The sequence below is a fragment of the Dromaius novaehollandiae genome, chromosome 4 (genome assembly GCF_036370855.1).
Source record: "Dromaius novaehollandiae isolate bDroNov1 chromosome 4, bDroNov1.hap1, whole genome shotgun sequence".
NCBI lineage: Eukaryota > Metazoa > Chordata > Aves > Casuariiformes > Dromaiidae > Dromaius > Dromaius novaehollandiae.
This window is the reverse complement of record NC_088101.1, coordinates 78736132-78756613: the sequence shown is the minus strand read 5'-3', so window position 1 is coordinate 78756613 and position 20482 is coordinate 78736132. Positions and strand designations below refer to the sequence as shown.

Sequence of the window (20482 nt, the reverse complement as noted above, 5' to 3'; positions counted from 1 at the left end):
ATCATTGGGAAATGTTAGGTAGTGAAGTATCAATGAGCAAAAAGGAGCAGGAGTTGGGGGGGGGGGGATGAATAACACCTATTGCAAAGATGTTATCAAAAAAAGTGAAATATTAGAAAGCTAGAAATGAGTTTTAAGGCCAAGAGGTGATACAAAAATAGCAGAAATGCTCACTGTAGAGTCAGAAGGTGAGGGAGGGTAAGCGGAGACATGAAAGTGCACGTTTGTCTCTACCATTAGTGCAGGGCATGAAGAAGAAGAGCGCAGAGCATGCATAATACAGGAGTGATGCTGAGAGAAAAGCCTTCCGCTCAAGGGCAAGAGATATGCACTTCAGAGGTTTGTACCTACAGGCAACTACACAACAGACAGCTAACTCTACCCTTGTCCAATTTACTCTCTTGATTTACATACAATGACGTGTTTAAAACAGTGGAGCATTCACTGGATTGGAGACTGGAATCACAATCTCTGCTCTCCTATGGGATACGGTATCTTGGAGATTAGACAGTCACTCTTTTTTTTTTTTTAATTCTTTCTCCAGCAAGGCAAATATTGATTAGCACATACGCAGTGGGCCAACCCCAAGAGGAAGCACAGAAAGGTCCTCTGCAGAACATCCTGTAATCTGGTTCATGCATCCTTGGGGATGATGGATGTAGAAAGATTTTTCTATAATTCGCGGATAAAAAGACAGGAGTGGCAGCACCCATTGCCCTGGCTGCCTCTGGAGCAAAGGAACTGCCTCAGCAGTTTTAGAACGAAAAGCCATGAACATCAAACGTCGGGAGGCGAGTCCCAGAAGCCTGCAGTTAAGTCCCAGAGGGACAAAATCAGTCACGCTTTCCTGCCGACGGATTTTTGTTGTTTTGTTTTTTTTGGTGCAGGCTACTTCAGCACTCCGAGGGCCAGCAAACACGGGATAGTTCTTAGGCATTTTATGGAGTGCTAAGTGTATATCTGATCCTAAAAATGCTGCCTGACACTAGTAGCCTGCCAGCTCCTGCTGCTCCTGCCAGGCTGAGTAATGCTGAGTAATCCCAGTATTAGCAGCTGATGAAGACGGGGTCAGCAGTTCATTTGACCCAAGCCGGGCTTCTAGATAACCGAAGATAAATTGCCCAGTTCAATAGGTCATTTACAAACTGGAATAGCTCCCTGCACAGCAATGATGCACATGCCAAACACATGAGCAGTAAATGAAGCGCTGTGTGTATGTGTGGGATGCAAAAATGCACTGCACGGCCAGCCAGCAAGCACGTGATGCACTGTATGGCACTTAAAGGAAGCAAAAGCTAATACATTTCTGATGCTACCTGCCAGGCCCTGGCGGCTGTCAAAGGATCCGTCCTGGCGCCGACCTCTGAACAGGGCACCGGTGTGTGGTTTTGCAATTTCCATCCTCCAAATGAAGTGACAGCAAGACTTCTGCTACTGAACAGAGTTCTCAGAGAGAAAAGTTCAGTGGCCCGGGCTGAAAGGAGAGCACGTCCTGGGGGATAAAACAGCACTTGGATGCCTCGCAATGATGTTAGGAACTCTACTAGATAGTTATACACCGTGCCCAGTATTTGGTACCAGGACCCTTAAGTCCATTATGTGATCTGAGCTCTTAGGCTGCATAGGCACATTTTTTCCAAGCAGGACTCTGTCCCTGGATGCAGATTAGGCACTTGGCACTTTCCTGCAGGTAGACTGTAGAGTTGGGCTGGGGGAGTTTTGAGGTGGGAATAACTCGATGGAACAGGAGGGAGCGTCGGGATCTGCTGTTGGTGGCTACCTAGAATCACAGAATAATTTAGACTGGGGAGGACCTCTGGAGGTGGTCCAGACCCCAGCTCAAAGCAGGGCCAGCTTCAAAGTCAGGTCAGGCTGGGAGCTTTATTTCTTTTTACTTAGTACAGTGCCCTTGCCCTGTCCAGAATTTGTGGCATACATTATATTGGAAGCACCACCATTTTCCATTAGAGATTTAAACTGATACTCTGATTTGCTGGTGCCATTGAAGAGCCAATGGCACTTTTTATAAGCATATGCATACTATTCTTAAGAAGTTAATCTCAGAAACCTGGCTAAATTCCAATTTACAGCTAACATTTTATTTACTTTAAAAATAATTGCAATATGATTGTGTTACAATAGCTTTAAGTTCCTGATCTAACTGCTCTGTAAGCTGCTGAACATATACTGTGTTTCAAACCAGATTAATGATTGCAGTAATATTTATATGTTAATTTGTGAAATAGGTAAAGGATTTTGGAGTATTTTGTGGAAAGGGGATTGTATAAATGTTGAGTGACATCAACAGTCTTGGCAAGATGAACCAGAGAGGAGGTCCTTGCTATTATGTACTTTTTACTGGTCAGGGACTTCCTAAGTTTCTGGATTTAAGAATATTTAAAATATTTTAAAGTTTCTGAAGTAATAACAAATATTAAAATATTTAAAACCCAGGAATTCTATTTAAAAAACTTTCATTAAAAAAATACAATAGCATAATGCATCATATAAAAAGTCAAGAAATACTAATGTTAAGGTTACATGCAGCCTTTATATACATACCTTAAAAAGTATATTCAACCTTTACTTTATTTATTTCCATCTATATATGTTTAGCAATTCTTACCAAAATTGTTTCTCACTTAACAAAATATTGTCAATAATTGCTCAAAATAGGCTAATAGATGCAGTATGTTATATCAGCACTATAAATCTAAATGCTGAACTTTTGAGATACGGGCTTCAGAGCTGTTTCATACTGAGGCTTTGTTATGTGCAAACTTACAAATTTCAGCTTTCACTCCAATCTCCATCATCTCCTTTTTCTATTTTTTTTCCCCAATTTATAGTGAGGGAATCATTGTACATGTTATTTAAAAATGGCTCTTAACAGACTGTTAGGCATACAGCCCAGCACACAACCATAGGCATCCTATATCGTCCGTATCAAAATCTGTCTACTTACACTTTTAACGTAGTTGTAAGAAGCCATTATGATCCTTTATTTTATCTGTATTTCTTTATAGCACCAGATAGGTGAACCAATAACAGTCAACCCGACTTGAGCTTATGCCAGGCCAGATCATGTAAACAGAAAAGTTTCCCTGGCTGCTGATTTGTGGCAATTAGTATGACTATGAGGAAGAAAAGGCAACAAAAGAAAGCAACATATCCAAATATCCTGACAGTACGGATATATGAAAACATCAAAAGGGAGTTTCGGAGGCTACTGCTGAGTAGAGAAGAGCTTGGTCCTGTGACTATGTGAACAAGTTCTTGCTTTTTTTATTCCTGATAACAACAGGATGTGTTTCTTGTAAAAGTGGTATAGCAAAGAGATAATTGACTCAGTCATTGAATTTGCCTCCTGATGGGAACAACCCAGAGGACCCAAAACTTCCACTAATACTTCAGCTTTGCTCTGGGGCATGGACTATGGACCCCTGAGAGGGAAGCTGTGAACTGGCTTTCCTATCGAACCAAAACAGAGCAAATCAGGCAGAGGTCCACAGAAAACAGCAGTCACCAGAACTAGAGCTGGAAAGGATCCCATTGGGCTTCCCAACCCATTTTCCCTGCCCTAAGGCAGGATCAACTAAACATAAGCATTTTTCTGACAGATATTCATCTAACCTGTTCAAAAGTTTCCAGTAAAAAAGATTCCACAAGCTTTGCTCAAGTTCCTTCAAGTGCTCAATTACCATTATCATTCATTAGAAAGGCTTGCCTAATATCTAGCCTAGTTACACCTTGCTGAAATTTAAGCCTCTGACTTCTCATTGTATCTTTAAGGGACATATAGCACAGTTTATTGTCACCTTCTTTTTGACAGCCTATTGCATACTGGATGATTGCTTTCAGATCTCTCCTCAGTCTTCTCAAAGTTAAACAACTTGAATTCTTTTAGTCTTTCTTCATAGGTGATGTTTTCTATAGCTTTGATCATCCTTGCTTCTCTCCTATGGATGCCAATTGCTCCACAGTTCTCAAAACTGGACACAGCACTTAACTGAGCCTTGCTGGGGCTGAGTGGAGTGGAGGGATTGATTATTATGCAAACACCTAAGAATCCCCAGATCTTTTCCTAAAATTGATACCTAACTCGCTGTTCCCTACGTTTTGGGAAAAATGTACCCTACATTTGGGTAGCTGATTGTTTCTGCTTATGTGTAACGCTTTGCACTTGTGCTCACTGAGTCGCTTCTTATTTATTTTATTCTATTGTTCCACTGAGTTAAAATCCCTTTGAATTACAATCCCAACGGCCAGAAGAAAATAAAACAAGACTTAAATATAGTGACTCTACAAAAGAACATAAACAAGATCCAGAAGCTTCCCAGAAAAGAAAGAGATGACTCACTAACAGAAAATATTTGTTTTATCACGCAATTATAAATATGTCTGGGAACAATGAGTAGCCCGGGCTAGATGGGTAGAATGAATTAAAAAGGTGACTACGAACCTGATTACCATGGAATGGAAGGTTCCAAGGGACATGGAGAAAGCTGGGAGAGTTTTCAGGTTTAGACCATATATGAGATGAAGTGAGAGAACTAACAAAAAAAAAAAAAAAACCCTGAAAAAAAAAGTAAATCTATCAGAAACCATAGTATCGCAACCCAGCCAGAGAATTTGACCAAAGCACAACACTTACAGCACTTTTTTAACCTCATCTGTGACCCATAGAGGCCACAAGGGAAGATGTTGACTTCTCCCAGCTCAAGTGTTACAAAAGCTCATTATATTTAAAGGAAAAACTCCCCGAGAAGCTTATTTAATTTAACTTCACAGTTCAAGTGAATGGGTGGGAAGATAAACAGAGATAGGGATTGCTGGCAGGCAAGTAGGGTGGCCCAGCTTTCAAACTGCTGTAGAAGATATTCATTGTAAAGAAATGAAGTTCTTGTAAGTGTCCTTCATACGCAGTTTGGAGCCAATCATCAGTCTGAGCCAGCCTGGGGCACAACTGAGAGTTAAGAAGAGAAGGAAAGAAAAAGCTTATGGCAAAAGCCCTGAGGAGACTTATGTTCTTCACAAGACCAGATGCCAACAAGAAATTTAGGATAAGTCAGCAAAGAGCCAATTTCTAGACTCTGCTGGATGTGGACTAAACATATCAGTGCAAGCAAGCCAAAGTAATCTAGGAAGATACATAACCTACTTCCATCTTTAAGAAATTCTGTGCAAAAATGTAGCATAAGAGGAGGCAACCGCTTGTGGGGACGATGGAAGTTTATTCTCAGGATCTTGTAAATACAGGCTTAACACACACATTTGAAAATAGCATTGTAATCTGATGCATGACACTTTTGATTAATTAAAATGTGAGAAATTCAGTGTGTACAGCAGAAGAAACTGCCAAAAACTGAAGGAAAAAAAAAGCAGAGAGAATCTCTTCAGTTGATTTTTGATGCCGTGGAAACACTGATCATGAAGCAAATAACTATAGAAAAAATACAGTTAGCCAGGAAATAGTGTCATGAATGCCATCTCAGAGTCCCTCTCTTAATTTCAGAAACAGAAGGGGGTATCAAATCGAGGGCACAAAGGTTAGAAGTAGAGAGAGCTGCAACTTTTTTTTTTTTTTTTTTTTTTTTTACTGTGGACGTTAATAGTGAGAACCTGACTACCAGTAATAACAGCATCTGTGAAGTGCAGGGAAAGAGTGAGCACTGGATTAAACTTACATCATCCGGGCAGATAGTGAAAGGTGAGGAAGAAATAAGCAATATTAGCAACCTAATTAGCCTTGAATGGAGATGGTGACTTGGAAAAATGCATCAAAAATCTGGAAAGCTCAGCTCGATGTTGGACCTCCCAAATTTAAAACACAATTCTGTACAATCAAGACAGCAGGCAGGATAACAAATTGTTTGTACTTACAATGGATAATAAAGACACACTTGATAACATGAGAGGGTCTTACAAAAATGTGTAGTAGAAGTACACTTTAAAGATGTCTCAAGAGAACCAACTGATTTAGACAGCTGTTTTCAGTAAACAGTCATCTTACCATGCTGTGCAAGCTTCCCAGAAAAGAAAAGATAGGAAATGCCTGAAACCCATTTTAAATCCCAGGGATACTGTACCTACTCAAACTATTGCAGAATGGTAGAAATGGAAATGGATTCCTTTCCTCTTCCTGAACACTTCTGACAACCTGCAAATACCAAAAGAAAGTATGCTAGCCAAAAGTGAGCCAGTCAATATAGTAAACGCTGACACAGAATGAGAAAACACATGTGGGAAGGTGGGACAGCTTCTTCTGGTACAGCACTGTATATTTAAATGCAGCACAGCAGAATATTTGAAGGGAATTTCTATTTCATCTTTCAAAGAGAAGATTGCTATGGTGCAACTGTAGAATATTAGGATCATAGGATCATGGGAAAATTCAGGTTGGAAGGGACCTCAGCAGATCTCTACTCCAACCTCCTGGTCAAAGTAGGGTCAACCATGAGCTCAGACCAGGTTACTCAGGGCTTCGTCTAGTCTGATCTTCTACCAACAGGGAAGACAGAAGAGACATTTTAGGCCAATGAGGAAGTATATCAGGAAGAAATAATTCAACCTTCAACACATCCTTTGGCCTCATTTTCAAATCAGATGAAACAAGAAGATGTGAGGATCAGGCTCTGTGGTCTCCCAAAAATGAAATTAAATTATTTTTAAGGGCTTTTCTTAATTATCACCAAGAATAAATGATGTTTTGGATGCTCTAGCAAATTAATCCTCTTAATCTACTCTCAGACTCCACAAAATATGTTAATATGGCTTTTTCCCATACGTAAAAATCTTGGTCACATAAAAAATCTAAGGCCAGTGTTTGAACTACAGCTTTTATCAAGTTGGACCAACACTGAGGATCAGAGTCCTGCTGTTTCACAGTGCTATGTGAACATAAAAAGATTCAAGTCCTGAGCAGACATGTCACTGGTCATGCCACGTCCACACAAACATCAGCAAATAGCTGTGCTCTTCCATTTCTCACAGTGAATTTTTAAAGTGTTTTCAGATAGCATTCTTCCCCTCTACTTCACGTGGCAAACCAAAAGATTTACATCTTTACATCTTCTACATCCCTGGTCCAAAGGAACATTCAGGCCACCAGTGATACAACTGAAACTAAACCCAAAGACACAGATCAATTCAGAAGGGGTCATTACTGCGTTCAGAGAATTAATTAGGGAAATTTCCACACCCCAAAAGATAACTGAAGCTAAGCAAAGCCAGCTATTCCTCTCTCCCCATCTCTTCTGTGGTTTCCAATACTCATTGATCAGTACTTTTGTAGGATTCTGCACTGCAGGCAGAAAGTTTGTTTGTGGCTCTTCCAGTACCATTTTATACATTGTGAGGAAAAAAAATAGATTATTTTAGGGATCAGATTTTAAGGGTTGAAAAGCACTTTTACAATTGCTCCTATTCCAGCCTACCCATATTTCAGAGTCTCTTTCATGCTGAACCAAAATAATCTGAAAGGGTGGTCATTTATTACAATATGAGTCTTGAGTTCTCTGGTGAGAAGTTACTGTGCCACCCAAAAGGAATTGCTTTTGGAATACAGAACATTTTCACCTTTGTTTGTTTGGGAGGAAATTTGTGGTCAGGACTGGTCTTGCTTCCCTATAACAGCTCTTTAGATTCAAGCATGCTGAAGGGTAGCTTGCCAAAGGCCTGGAAAAACCGTACTGCTCTGATTTTATAGTAATACATAGATCAGAACACAGGAGTGGTAAAACTGATGCCTTGTCCAGAGGACCTTAAAACTAATTGCAAACACTACCCTAAATCAAGGAGCTTGTTCAAGGGAATGACTACCATGCTAAAGAGAGACCTACTTCTGTCCTTCCGTAATTTGAAAAATGCAACTGTTCCCAAAACTTATACTGCAGTACAGAATGGAGGGCAGCAGGAATGGACTGCAAAGTGAAAAATTCATCCCCAAAAGTCAGCATTCTTCTCAATATCTGGGATCTTATATGAGTAAAAAACTGATCCAGAGAGGAACTTTGAAGCCAAAACACTTCAGTGGGTTCTGAAAATCTAACAATTCACAAAATGTATGCCTCAACACAGTAGGATAAGGCAAACAGTAAAGACCGGACATTTATTCGACTATCCAAGGAGAACAGAACCAAAAGGTCAAAAACCAAATCCCAATATTTGCAATGTTTTATAGTACAGCAGATGCTGGTTGAATGTACAGTATCAAAGAGCTCTGGTCTCCACCTAACTACGCTGTATATATGCTAATTCACTCACAGGCTACAATCAGAAGAAAACAAATAATTCCTTGATCGGAGATTCTGGAGCACTGGAAAGATTCTTGAGCTCATGGTCTGCACCTCACAGGTCCACTGCACCAAGTCTGGAGACCTGTCCAGAACAATCCTCTAAAATTGTTCCAGTTTGCTTTTTGCCCTCACACCAGTATACGCACAACATACCCTCAGAAGTGTGTTATAAAGCACTGCCCTTATTGTTTGGTTGTCTTCCTTTCGTTAGCTTACTTTTTGGAAATTTAAAAACAAGAAGAAAAGTTGCAAAAGTGGAGGGGGCAAACCTTGTGCCCGGAGGAGGTTACAGTCCTTCCCTGGGACACAAGGTAGGTGAAATATCAACATCTCCCACTACATGACAACCTATACAAAGCGCATGTGTCTGGGGAATTCTGACTAATACTCTTCTGTGAAGGGCTCTGCTTTGTCCCATATGGTGACCCATACATTTCCATAGCTTCGTATTCACACAAATGTCAATTCACAGGACAGAACAGGTTCTCAATGTTCTTAAATGTGTATTTGTTTTTTTGTTAGGCTGAAGTTGTGTGTTGAAAAAATACGCTACCTTGTTTGAAAGCATGCATCCTAAGAAATATATACAATGTGGATATAAGCTCAGAGACGTACAAAAATGTTGACTTCCATCATCAAATAGTGAGATTAGCAATGTAGCCTTTGAGATGTAAGGCTTAGTGTATACAGGTCTCCTGAAAGCAGTAGGTCTTCAAGAGGAATGAAACAGGTGAGAGGGAAGAACATCCCACGCTTATTCGAGTCCATTCCAAACACGGAAAGCTTGAAAATTCCTTTCTCAACTGCTTTTGGGTTTAGTAAGATAATGTTTATGTAGTTATTTATATAAAAAATCATAAATAATAAGCAGGAAGCAGAAGAAAATTTGTGAAAACTTCTTTGTTGGAAAGGTGGAATCAGCCCCCGCTTGCACAAACTGGTGCCATGGCACAGCCCCAGAAGCAAGACTCACCTCCCTCCGCCAAAGGTCTGACCCACAATTACAATGGAGAAGTTTCTGACTTTGCTTACGTGACAGCCGCTAATTTTAAAACTATTAGAATCAATTTTTAGAAACAACAACTGACTCACTTCAGCTGACAGGTTAAGTATGATTAATATGCAACATAAGAAAATGATGTTTAATAGTTTAACGCCTTTAAGCACAATGCAAAATTGTTTAATGACACAAATTAAAGCTGCTGCAAAATCTCTGTAACTGTACACATTTAAAATTTAAATGATATTGCTTTGATCATTTCAGGTCTAATGCTGTAAGATACTAAACATCTCTTAAAAGCTTTGTGCCTGACTTCAGCTTCTAGACAGTTAGTAGACTTCCACAGGGATGGATCAACTAGGATTTGGCAACTAGTAATGTTTTATAAAACAAACTCATTTAAAGAATAAACTCTACACAACCCTAAAATATCAATTATGAATCTAAACATTAAAGTAGAAGGCTGTACCCTAAAATTTATCCAAACAAATATTTATCACCATTTCTGTAATAAAAATAATAAATTAGGCAAAAAGTCCTATAATTCTGCCTCTGAAGTATGCTAAGGCTAGAGTACACAAATTGAATTTGAAATTAATTGAATTGAAAACACTCTCACTATTTTTAAGAGGCAGTTAGGCATCCAGTTTTTGTTTACTTGTCCTGCTTTAAAATCCTAAATACAAATTAAGGTTGAGATTCTTAATTTTTAAAGAAAGCTTTCTTAAGTCTGTGGAAAATGACATTTAATATGCGATCTAATGCAAACCAAGCAGCTGCCTTCTACTCACAAATTTTAAAATAAGCTGAACATAACAGTTAAGCAGTTGCTGATACAGTTCAAATATAATCTGGCATTGGAAAGATACTAAGTATACTTATACAAGCACTCCACAAATAATTAATATTAAAATCTAAATATCCATCTAATTCACATATACTTCCCATGTTTCCAAAGGGTTAATACTGTCTTGCTTCATTTCTTACATGTAGTAATTTAGCTGTGAACAAAAGCAGCTCCCTGCTGGTTACCTTGGCTAAAGGAAACACAACGAACTGGTAAAAACCAGTTTTATCTCACTGCTGTTGCCTAGGGCTACAGACAAAATGAAGTAAAAAAATTCACATGCAGAGTATTAGGTGCTTATGAAAGATCCAGCAGCGCTGTTGCCTAGTGATTCAGTGAGGAATCAGCACAGGCCAATGAGGTGTACGGGTGCTGAATAACATCCCTGATGGCTGCTTTACATCTCCGGCAATTCTGTCATACACCCCCATGATTTCCCAGCGGTAAGAATCACTTTCAAGGGAACCTATCAAAAAAAAATTTTTTTTTAAACAAACAAACAAACACATCACACACAGCAAGATGACTGTTCTCGCTTTTCCCTTTGGGTGTTGATACTGGTCTAGATTACATACCTGACCAATATGAAATGTTCTTTGTATCTATTAACAATTATCATTAAAACCTTTATTAAAAGGCCTTAACAATTAAGACTATCCTTTGATTTTGAAATTGCAAATACATGCCACTGAATTGCACGGAATATGCAAAAGTCCAAAGCAAAGCTCATCGTGAAGTAGTCTATACTTCGATGCTATACCTTTTCGAAAGAGGTACCAAAACCAGAGTGTTTATAATCGACAACTTTTTCAGGTACACATAAAGATCCATTTTTTTTCATAACCATGCACTTTTCCAGTTCTGGGGTATTTTTGTTGTTGTTTTGGTTTTATTTCAGTTTGTTTTGCAGTTACTGGTGCTCTGTTATACAGTAGATTTTCTGACATGAAAGCTGTCTCATTAGCATGGCTACACTTTGGAAAAGACACTACTTCAAAGATAAAGCTTCCTTCTCCTCAAAGAAGAAAAAGAAATCTCTCCCCATTTAGACTATATTTGTGCTCTACTTTAGTGACATTTTTCCTACATATTAAAAATAATATTCATATTAACAGAGCACATAATACATATTTAGTTGAAGTAAGTGTGCTGAAGGAAAGCAGAAACATGTCACAAAATTCTTTTCATCTTTAAGATCTCTAATCTTAAAAGCCATATTCTTACTGGATAGAAGGACAAAAAGCATGAACACAAATAGTGATTTTTTAAAAAGATCACTTTTAATTTCTCTCCAAGATCAAGCTGTTTTTAATCTGAGTTTGATATCTGGCCTCTACGTTGATCCATTCTTGATGCTTCAGAGGACAATGAAATATCTTCATGATGCACGTAGTCTAATGTGCAGTAGGAGTAAAAGTATGTCATGACTCCTACAGTAATTTGCTTATGAAAAGGCAATCAAAACAAGGTTGACAAAACACGTATCTCCAAATGTTTCTACTGCCAAAAAAAAGTCCTAATATTTTAAACCCCACATGACTACCTACTGTCCAAGAATGTATTTCTCTTCACCTGCCAAAAATGTAGCTTTGATTTAACAGAGACTTGCCATTCTCTCATAGAAACCAACCTATTGAATCCATTTACTAATCCATCTGCATGAATTTGTCCATGTGTGATAGCAGACACTTTAGATGGAGGTGAAAGAAACCATGTTCTAAGATGATGTGTGACATTTTGTCCATAGGACATTAAAACCTTCTGCCAGCTGGTGGTAAGCTTGAAACACGCAACATCAAAATTATATCCTGTCCTACGAGCACTTTCATTATCCATGCAAACATTTGTATTTCTTAGAAAGCTGTTATGTTGTTCATATTTTGTTTCATGGCAATGAGTTCCTCAGGCAAAGCATAAATGGTGCTGAATCTTACAGCAGCACGAGTGTCAGGTGTCTGATAATGTGATTAAAAAGTGTTTATATGTAGTATGCCTTGAAAAACAGACTCGCTTCGTTTTCTCAGGAAGCAGTAACAAAAGAAGCTAGGCAAGCAGAGGTAAGTGCCCTACAGAAATGTAGTTTGCAAAGCCTGGGAGTATGAAGTGGAAGAAAGGTATAACCCCAGTGTCACCAAAAGATATCTCACAACCAAATCTGGTAAACAGGAGGGCAAGCTCTTACAAGGGTTAATCTCCCCCGTCCCCTTACCAGGAAGGGGAGATTCCAACCGCGGGAGCAATTTAGGTCTCAGTTACTCCTCCTTCTCCTCTCTTAGCTTTTGCGAGAAGGAGGGGCTCCATACGGAGCCAGAAATATGTAACCGTAAGAACTGCAGGGAAGGCTAGTCTCGCAAGGTAGCTGAGATGCTGAAATAGATACAGAAGATGTGGAGGAAAGAATATTAGCCAGAACTGATCTGGTAATTTTATTTTTCAACTGTTTCCATTAGTGAAAGTTTGTATGTTTTAACTGTTTCTGAAATAAATAGAAAGAACTTTTTTTGACCCCTAATCTTGTCCAATAATACTGCTGAATGAAAGATCTGGCGACACCAACTACCTCATTCCTCAGGAAACAGAAAAAATGATTACCCTTGGACTATTACACACTTGCTCAGTTTGGGGATTCCCAGAGACTATAGTCCTTTATCAAGCCACAAGAGCTGGGCAGTAGGCTAGTAACAAAGGATACCGGTATTGTAGAGAGAAAAATAAAATTATTTTATATAATAACTATAATTAGATAAATAGATAGACAAATAAATAGATAGACAGATATAATAGTTGTGTAGTTATCTACTCAGTTTTTACAGATGCTGCTCTGGGAGATAATGTCATATACTTTAAACAGTAACTAATGATTTTGTCTGCATTCTATGCTGGGCACCTACTCACAGAAGTTAGAGAGATCGGTTTTCTAAGTGAAAATTACTGAAGAAAGATCTTTTACAGCAATTTTTCAATAGTAATGAATGCCTGGCACATTTTAAAAAGCCTATTTAAGCCTCATATTTCTGTACCACATCAACAAAAATTTCATGGCAATGAAAGAAATGGATTTTGAAACTAACATACTGTATTGCTAATGGAAAGGGTAGACTATGACCATGCTTTCTAAAATGGAGATAGGGTTTCTTTCCATTGTTTGCATTTAGAATTTTTATAGTAATTTTTAAAAGATATTACCTGCGAATATGAAAATGAAACTACTGAATTGAATTCCAAAGTAGCTGTCTCTAGGTTCTTCATATGATGACCAGTACAAAACTAAATATGACTGAAATACTACTGTAAATTCAGAACTGTCCATACCTTTAGCGGCACTTCCAAGGCTGCGGTTTGCTGCAGGGATTCCATCGTTCTTTTTACAAGTGCTATAAGGCCAGAAAAGTTGAAAACATACAGCTTGAGCTTCTAGGTTAGAATTGTTACATAGAAAAAAAAAATCACATACTTTATATTCTGTTATATAATACCTTCATTTCTACGTAAAACAACAATTTGACCATTTGATCTTTTTCAGAGTATTTTCTTGAGTTGAACTTTATCTGTTATGGAAGAATTCAATTCCTTATTTTAAATTGAATTTTAGAGCAAAATTTGGAGAACTCTTTAATTTATATATGCAAGAATTATAAAGGTACAGCACTGATGTATTCTATACAGATGTACAGAACGTATGACTGCTGTATTTCTCAGCTTTCAAGGTTAGTACTCTTGGTTAATTGTTTGGTGCCATATTATATATTTTAATTTTCTTGTGCAGGCATAAAACTTGATCTAAAACAAAAAGCTAGGGAAAACCACAATATGTCTGAACTATCTAAAATATCTTATTCTTCAAAATAAAGAGAGTTCCCAATTTTTAAAAATCTTTCCTGTGGGATAGTTGAGCTATCAAGAACCTAAAACAATTAAACTTCAGTATGATTTATGTGACTTCGCAACTCATCACGTCATAACACTATGCTCACTATTACTGTGACAAATGTTTCTAGAATTATTCCAAATCAATCATGCAGGACCAGATTTGTCATCCTTGGTCATGCCAATTTGTGTTTGGGTTGACAAAGACTGCTGCTGCAACACAGTTATGGTTCTAATAAAAATCAAAGGAATACTATGGATAAACAACTTTAAAAAAAGGGGGTAACTTTTGGCTAGTGGAAGTGAAATAGGAACACCAGGCAGCCCCAGCACAAAAGGTATTGAGTAAGCTCCATCGCTCTGACAGCACAGCTGGCCATATCTATAATAAATGTCATCATGTGCCTCACAGAATTGAGAAATATCAGAGTATGGAACACGTGGTGAAAACTGCTAGGCTGAAAACCACGATTACTTAGAAGAATTCCTTGGAGTTATCCTTAAATACACATTACAGCTCTTTTGCAGCTGAGGTTAGACGCAAAGAATTAAGCAACGAGGATCTAAGAAGCTGCATATGATTGTTATTCTGGTCACTGCCAAAACCTTTTCTGATGATGCCAACCCCAAAGAATAATATATGATGCTGCATGTCACATCTGTGACACTGAGGTTGGTTTGCTAATAATGGCGAGGTTAGCGAGCTCCTGCCTGAAGAGAAACAGAGGGCTCACCGTGCTGGCTCACTCAGACTTGCATGCTAATGAGCTGTCAAAAGATGATTTTCCATGAAGTTCAAATCAAATTATGCAGTAACTCAAAAGATCTGTGGCTGAAGTGCCAAGGCTGAGGTATCTGAGACATGTTTACATATGTACTCACAGCTATACCTTTGCTTCATGTTGGACCCAAGGTAGCTTATGGTCCAGTGTAGGACATAAAAGCATTGGCTGAGAGCAGAAAAAACATGACAATCACAGACTGTGAAAGCACAGGGAAGTGCTGGCCTAAGTAAATATCCATTTAAATCCATTCCAGGTCAATATGGCCATCAGCAGAGGAGCGCTGGACTGCCTCCTTCTTGAGAAGCCCACTCTGAATTCAAACAAGCTGCCAACCACAGGCAGTCGGCCCTGCAGCAGGCATCGGGGCACTCTGACCAGGTGGCATGCCTTCAGAAGGCTAAGCACATTGCCAGTCCCCCGTAAGCAATTTTTCTGTTGGATGAGCTCCGTACCAGGCTATGATTGTACAAAGCTTTTGTGAGAGCAGATTCTGCATGTATAGTGCAGAATCACTCAGCTTTATATGTTCCACCAAAGCAATTCAAGAACAATCTAACATGCAACTGAGTGCAACTTACTGACCATTTTTTGAGCTGTTAGACAAATAAGCAGCAATGGAGCAACAGGAGGAAGAGGCGTCTTGACAAAAAGAATGCCAATGGGCAACCACAGAGGAGGCATGAGTCAGCGGCACTGATTCACGGGCTGGATGATGTTGTGAGCAGTACGAGGAAAGGTGCTTTAGGGCACAGCTAGCTGTACACCCACTGAGTAAGACCGTTTCTCCCCCTAGTCTTCTAGACCTCTGAATGTGACTATTTCTCTTTCTAGTTCTTTCCCAATAATTATTATCTCCTGAAGGGGATTCATGATGGCAACGACAGTTGCACCCTTCTCCACTGGTTCACATAGTTTCCACTTTAAGGCATCTGGCACTTTCAGAATGCTGCTGCATTGCTAACAGCTTTTAATGTTGAAAAGTGCAAATTAAAGTGGCCACATCAGTGAACAGATCTAATGGCTCTTCATTCACTTTGACAACGCCTTAAAAAACTCTCCATGGGTTTGTTCCATTTTCCTCATTGTTTTTTTCCATCTCAGTTCTGCTCCCTGTTCTCTTTCTCCTCTCATACTGACTTCTCTGTCTCTCCCCAAAGTTTAGTGGGTGGTATGGTAAGTCCATTCATTTCAAACAATCTGAAGTTGTTTTGCCTGCATTTCAGCCTTTAGAAATCATATCTTTAAAAATATTCAGAAGATTTGCCTGCATCTTTTCTACAACAGGTATTTAATAAAATAATAACTATATAATGATAACAGAAATACCATGAAAAAGCATCTGGATTATCATTCCTGTTCAGTAGTCTGCTACGAGAGTAAACAGCAAAGAAGGAAGCATTTAAACTAAATGACAGTCTTCGTACAAAAATAAATAGGCAAACTGCCTGAATACACTTAGGTTAGAAATTAAAAGTTCTAGCCTTTGAAGAGATGAAATTCTGAAGCAGTCTCCCAATGGGAGTAGTAAGAGCAAAAAAGTTTAATTTTTCATATAGAGATGATCATGTATGAACAAGATCATATGGCACGGTGGTATACGATCACAGAGAAGTCCCCTTTAATTCTCTGTATATAATGTCTGGTTCTTCCTCTACTCTCTAAAATCTTCCTCTTCCTCAGTCCTCAAAATAAACAATCCAATCATTCTTATCTTCTTTACCTCATATAGCTTATAGAAAAACAAAAGTGACCACAACATTTAAATGCCTCTAATAAACTACTTTGTAATCAAACTGCTGTATCTGTCTCTATCACTCTTAATTTTTTGTTTCTTTTCTAAGATTTAGATTGGAGGCTTTTGGAGCAATGATTATTCATGTTCTGTCAAGAATCTGGTATATCCAGGGCACAAAAATTATTAATTTAAAAAATGTTCCTTCGCAACTGGTCATATACTGCAACAGCATCTCTAAAATGCTGTTCTCCCAACCTTTGCAACCTAGCTCTAAAAGCCCATAGTCAGCAATTATGAGATTTGCTGATTATGCTCATCGTAGAATGTTTCATAAGTGCTAAGTATGCCATGTTGAAAATATTACATATTTTGTCATTACATCCCAAAATATGGATGACAGCAAGTGGGGAGACCACAGAGGAACTGAATATTTAACATATTTTAGATTTTCCTGATACCAGCCAGGAAAAACATGCTTACTGAAAGTGTTGTGAATAGGAACGAAGAGAAGGCACGCATGCCTGCTGTGGAACAAAAGCTTGTTTGTCCCTATTAAACTGAAGACATTTTTCAAGCTCATTCACTTATGAAATTATGACTCCAGAAACATGTCAAAGCTGGTCAGACATATGATCTATGGAATAGGGATTTGCAAATTGAAGGCTATCTGGAGGCATTTTTAGTTCACGCACCAGTGTCTTTCAAGTTAGAAAAAGACAGCTCAGCGAACAGAATATGTCACTATCTTGTGATGATCAGTTCATTCTTTTGTTCTTCTGCTACGTGGGTCCCCTTCTGAACAAGTGCACTTTTTATGCAGCTGCCTCAGTACCCATTAAGTCTGAAATTATAGCAGAATAAAAGGAAATTTCATGGAATTTGTACATAAGCCCAAGAATTTCTATTGGCAGTTTTTAAAGAAAGTGTAAGAGCAATAATCTCAACTAACATAACAAAATAATTTTTTTTTCTTTAACAGGTCATTTTGGTGTTTTTACACTTAATAAAATATCTGAAAAATTATTTTAAAAGTATGTATTACTTGTACCAAATATAAAGGTAAATACAAAAATCAACTCCTTTAATTCTGTTAGCAATGTGTGATTATAAATGAGTTCTAAAAAAACACCATTAAAAATTGCCCTAATGCACTGTGATATTGAATGGCTCACATGAAATAGTAGGGCACACATACTTCTACAAGAACATCTATGTTACTTCCAGTAGCAAGTGGCTTTCATTTAATTATGCTTCTCACTAATGAATGCAATTAAGCAACCAGAGTTGATAAGGAACACTCCACAGTAATCATTAGTGTCAAAGTTTACCTTTCAAATCCACCAGATAAATATGGAATGTATAAAAAATATAAAAATGTAAAAAATGTAAAGAAATGTAAAAAATATATTCTTCATTTCTCTGCCCGTAAAATAAATTTCCCCACTTAGCAGTAACTCATTCAGTATAATACAGGGGCCAATAGTCATTTTACACAGAGCATGGAGAGGCCGTTCTAATTTGGATCGAAAAATCTCAGAAATGGATAGTCTCCACAAAATGAAAAAATGGGTTCTGCAATTCCTGAGTACTCTTCTGGAGTCCCTCGAAAGACTCACAGTTTGATTTAGGGACAGCCTGTCTACCTGATCATACAGACTTAGAACCCCTCGGATCCAATATGTCAGTTCCTGGCATTCCCAAAATATCCCCTCCCTTTCTGCTTCCTGTTTGATGGGTTGCTTGAAAGCTCAGGATGTGAGGAAGTCAGACAGACAAGCTGGCTAGAAACCAGGCAGATTATTGATGGTAAAGCTGACAGCTTTCTGTCAAAACCAAACCCATTTCTGCCAAATGTTTTGATTTCATCTTTCCAAGCTCCTTTTTATCTTGCTCTCTGTCCTAAACAGAGAACTGATGCAAATAGTATACTGTATCTTTGTTGAAAATTAGACAATTTAGAAAAGTATGTGCTTTTAATGTATATTAAATACATCAAATACATCAAAGTTTGGACTCTCAAGTTAAAAAATCATTATAAATAAATGATGTTTTGCCTTGTCCATTCAGAGTGAACAGTATGCATACTATAACACTGGGTTTTAGATTCTTTTTGAAGAAATTATTCTTCCCAAATACAGATAATAGATAATTTATATTACATACAATACTTTTTTACGAAAGTAGTAAGAAAAACAACACTTTATTGCTTGTCCATTGTTGATCAATCATCTACCAGACACAGCATATTAGGTGCACTGTAAATTGGATTTCTGCATATTAAAAAGCCTTTTTGTGGCCTACAAAGTTATAGGCAGGCATACAGAAAGCACCAGCACTCCATTTGCCTTGTGGCAGTTCCCAGCCTCCACTTATGATAGTCTTAGAAGCAAAAAGACATTTTAATGTTCCAAAATAATACAAGCAAGGCCCTCCCCATGGAGGAAAGAGAAGCTGAGAAGGCTTATGTTTTGCACTAAGATCTAACTGAAGTAATAATATTTACCTATATGTTCTCCATTTATAAATCTTAAAAATGTTTTCAGATTTCATACCAATTCTGCAAATAAGAAAACTGATACACAGATAGGTAATATTATTTTCCTGAAGAAGTAGATCAGAAGCATGAAGGGAATCAGAATTCCAATATTCCAAGTACTAGGGCAGTGCTTTACTGAATCACATTAAATGCACAAGAGTAACACATCACTGAACTGTAGTCGATTAAAGCCATCAAACATTTTTCCTCAGCTCTAAATCCACGTCTTTCCCTTACCAAGCTATGTGATTGTACAACTGAGATTTCTGGATCATTAATCTGCAGGCTGGAATCTGCAAGTCGGAATATTTTGTAATTTAAAGGTTCTGAATGAACCAAACCTCGTCAGATATGTAAAGACGAAGCTGACAGCTAAAGAATGCCAGCAAATAAAAGCAAGAAGAGTGAGGACTGAAGAAAAAAAAATAAGAGAGAGAAAGAACTTTGGGTAATGGCATTAACACCATAAACTGACTTTCAAAGCACTGATGTGAATTAGGACCATACATCCTACTGACACTCCTTTTTCAGTTTAAAACTCACCCAACTCACTCATCTAACTTGTTACATCAGTTAGCAGTTCCTGAAATAACTGGAAAACATTATAAGAGAGTCTTTCTATTCCATTTAACCTGAAAGCAATCTAGGTCAAATGCTCTTAGAGAGCCCCATGATGTGAACCAAAACGTTTCACACCACGGACTGGGGACAACAGGGAGATCTGCTTGATGATCATACTCCTGATTGGAAGTTAACTGCTAATGCAGTTGCACCCTTTCTCTGCCTACTCAGATCATGTAAAATCCTCGTTAATGACACTGAAGGAAGAGCTAGCTTCAGTCACTTTTAAGACACCTAGATTAGCAGTTCTTTTACCGGTAGGAGAACTAATCTCTGCTTAAATGAAGATGGCAATAAATGTCCTAGGTTGGTCTGCAGTGTTAAGAGAAAGGCATTTTATCACTCTTCTGAAAGCTACTTTTTTTTTTTCTTTTTCTCTTTGCCTCTTGCAAGGCCTCTCTTTTGTCCCTTGCAAAGCAGGGACAAAACTAAAGACCAAACTTTCATCAATAGAAGGAGACAAACTTCCATCTTGAATAATCAATCTTGGCAGTCATCTTAAATGCAATGACCATTCTGGGGGTATTGCAGACCCCTAGTCCCCATAGCATTCATTGTGAAAAGGGAGCAGAACTGACAGGGGCTTGGGAGCTGGCAGCTGCCACATACTGAGAAGGGGTTTTTTTGGGGAGCAGTGATTCCCAACCTCTGAATCTCACCAAGGTTTAAATCCAGCAGCAGTCACTGCTTCCCCCAGATGTCAGTCAGCTAACTGGCATTATCTTGCATCCTTGAGAGATGACATCTACCAACTTCTGAAGAGTTTCTAACCATGCACCTACATCTAATTAGGA

The 20482-nt window shown here is 38.3% G+C and overlaps 1 protein-coding gene across 1 annotated transcript in view; it reads right to left on the bottom strand.

Annotated features, from left to right (window-relative positions):
- Window positions 1-9433: 9433 nt before the first annotated feature.
- The window catches only part of POLN (DNA polymerase nu), a 108660-nt gene continuing 97611 nt past the window's right edge, over window positions 9434-20482 (bottom strand). The window contains exons 24-25 of the mRNA XM_026112781.2: window positions 13457-13518; window positions 9434-10610 (exon numbers count right to left, since the gene is read on the bottom strand). Coding sequence (XP_025968566.2) covers window positions 10542-10610; window positions 13457-13518 — 131 coding nt within the window. The 3' untranslated portion in view covers window positions 9434-10541. The remainder of the gene's footprint in view (window positions 10611-13456; window positions 13519-20482) is intronic.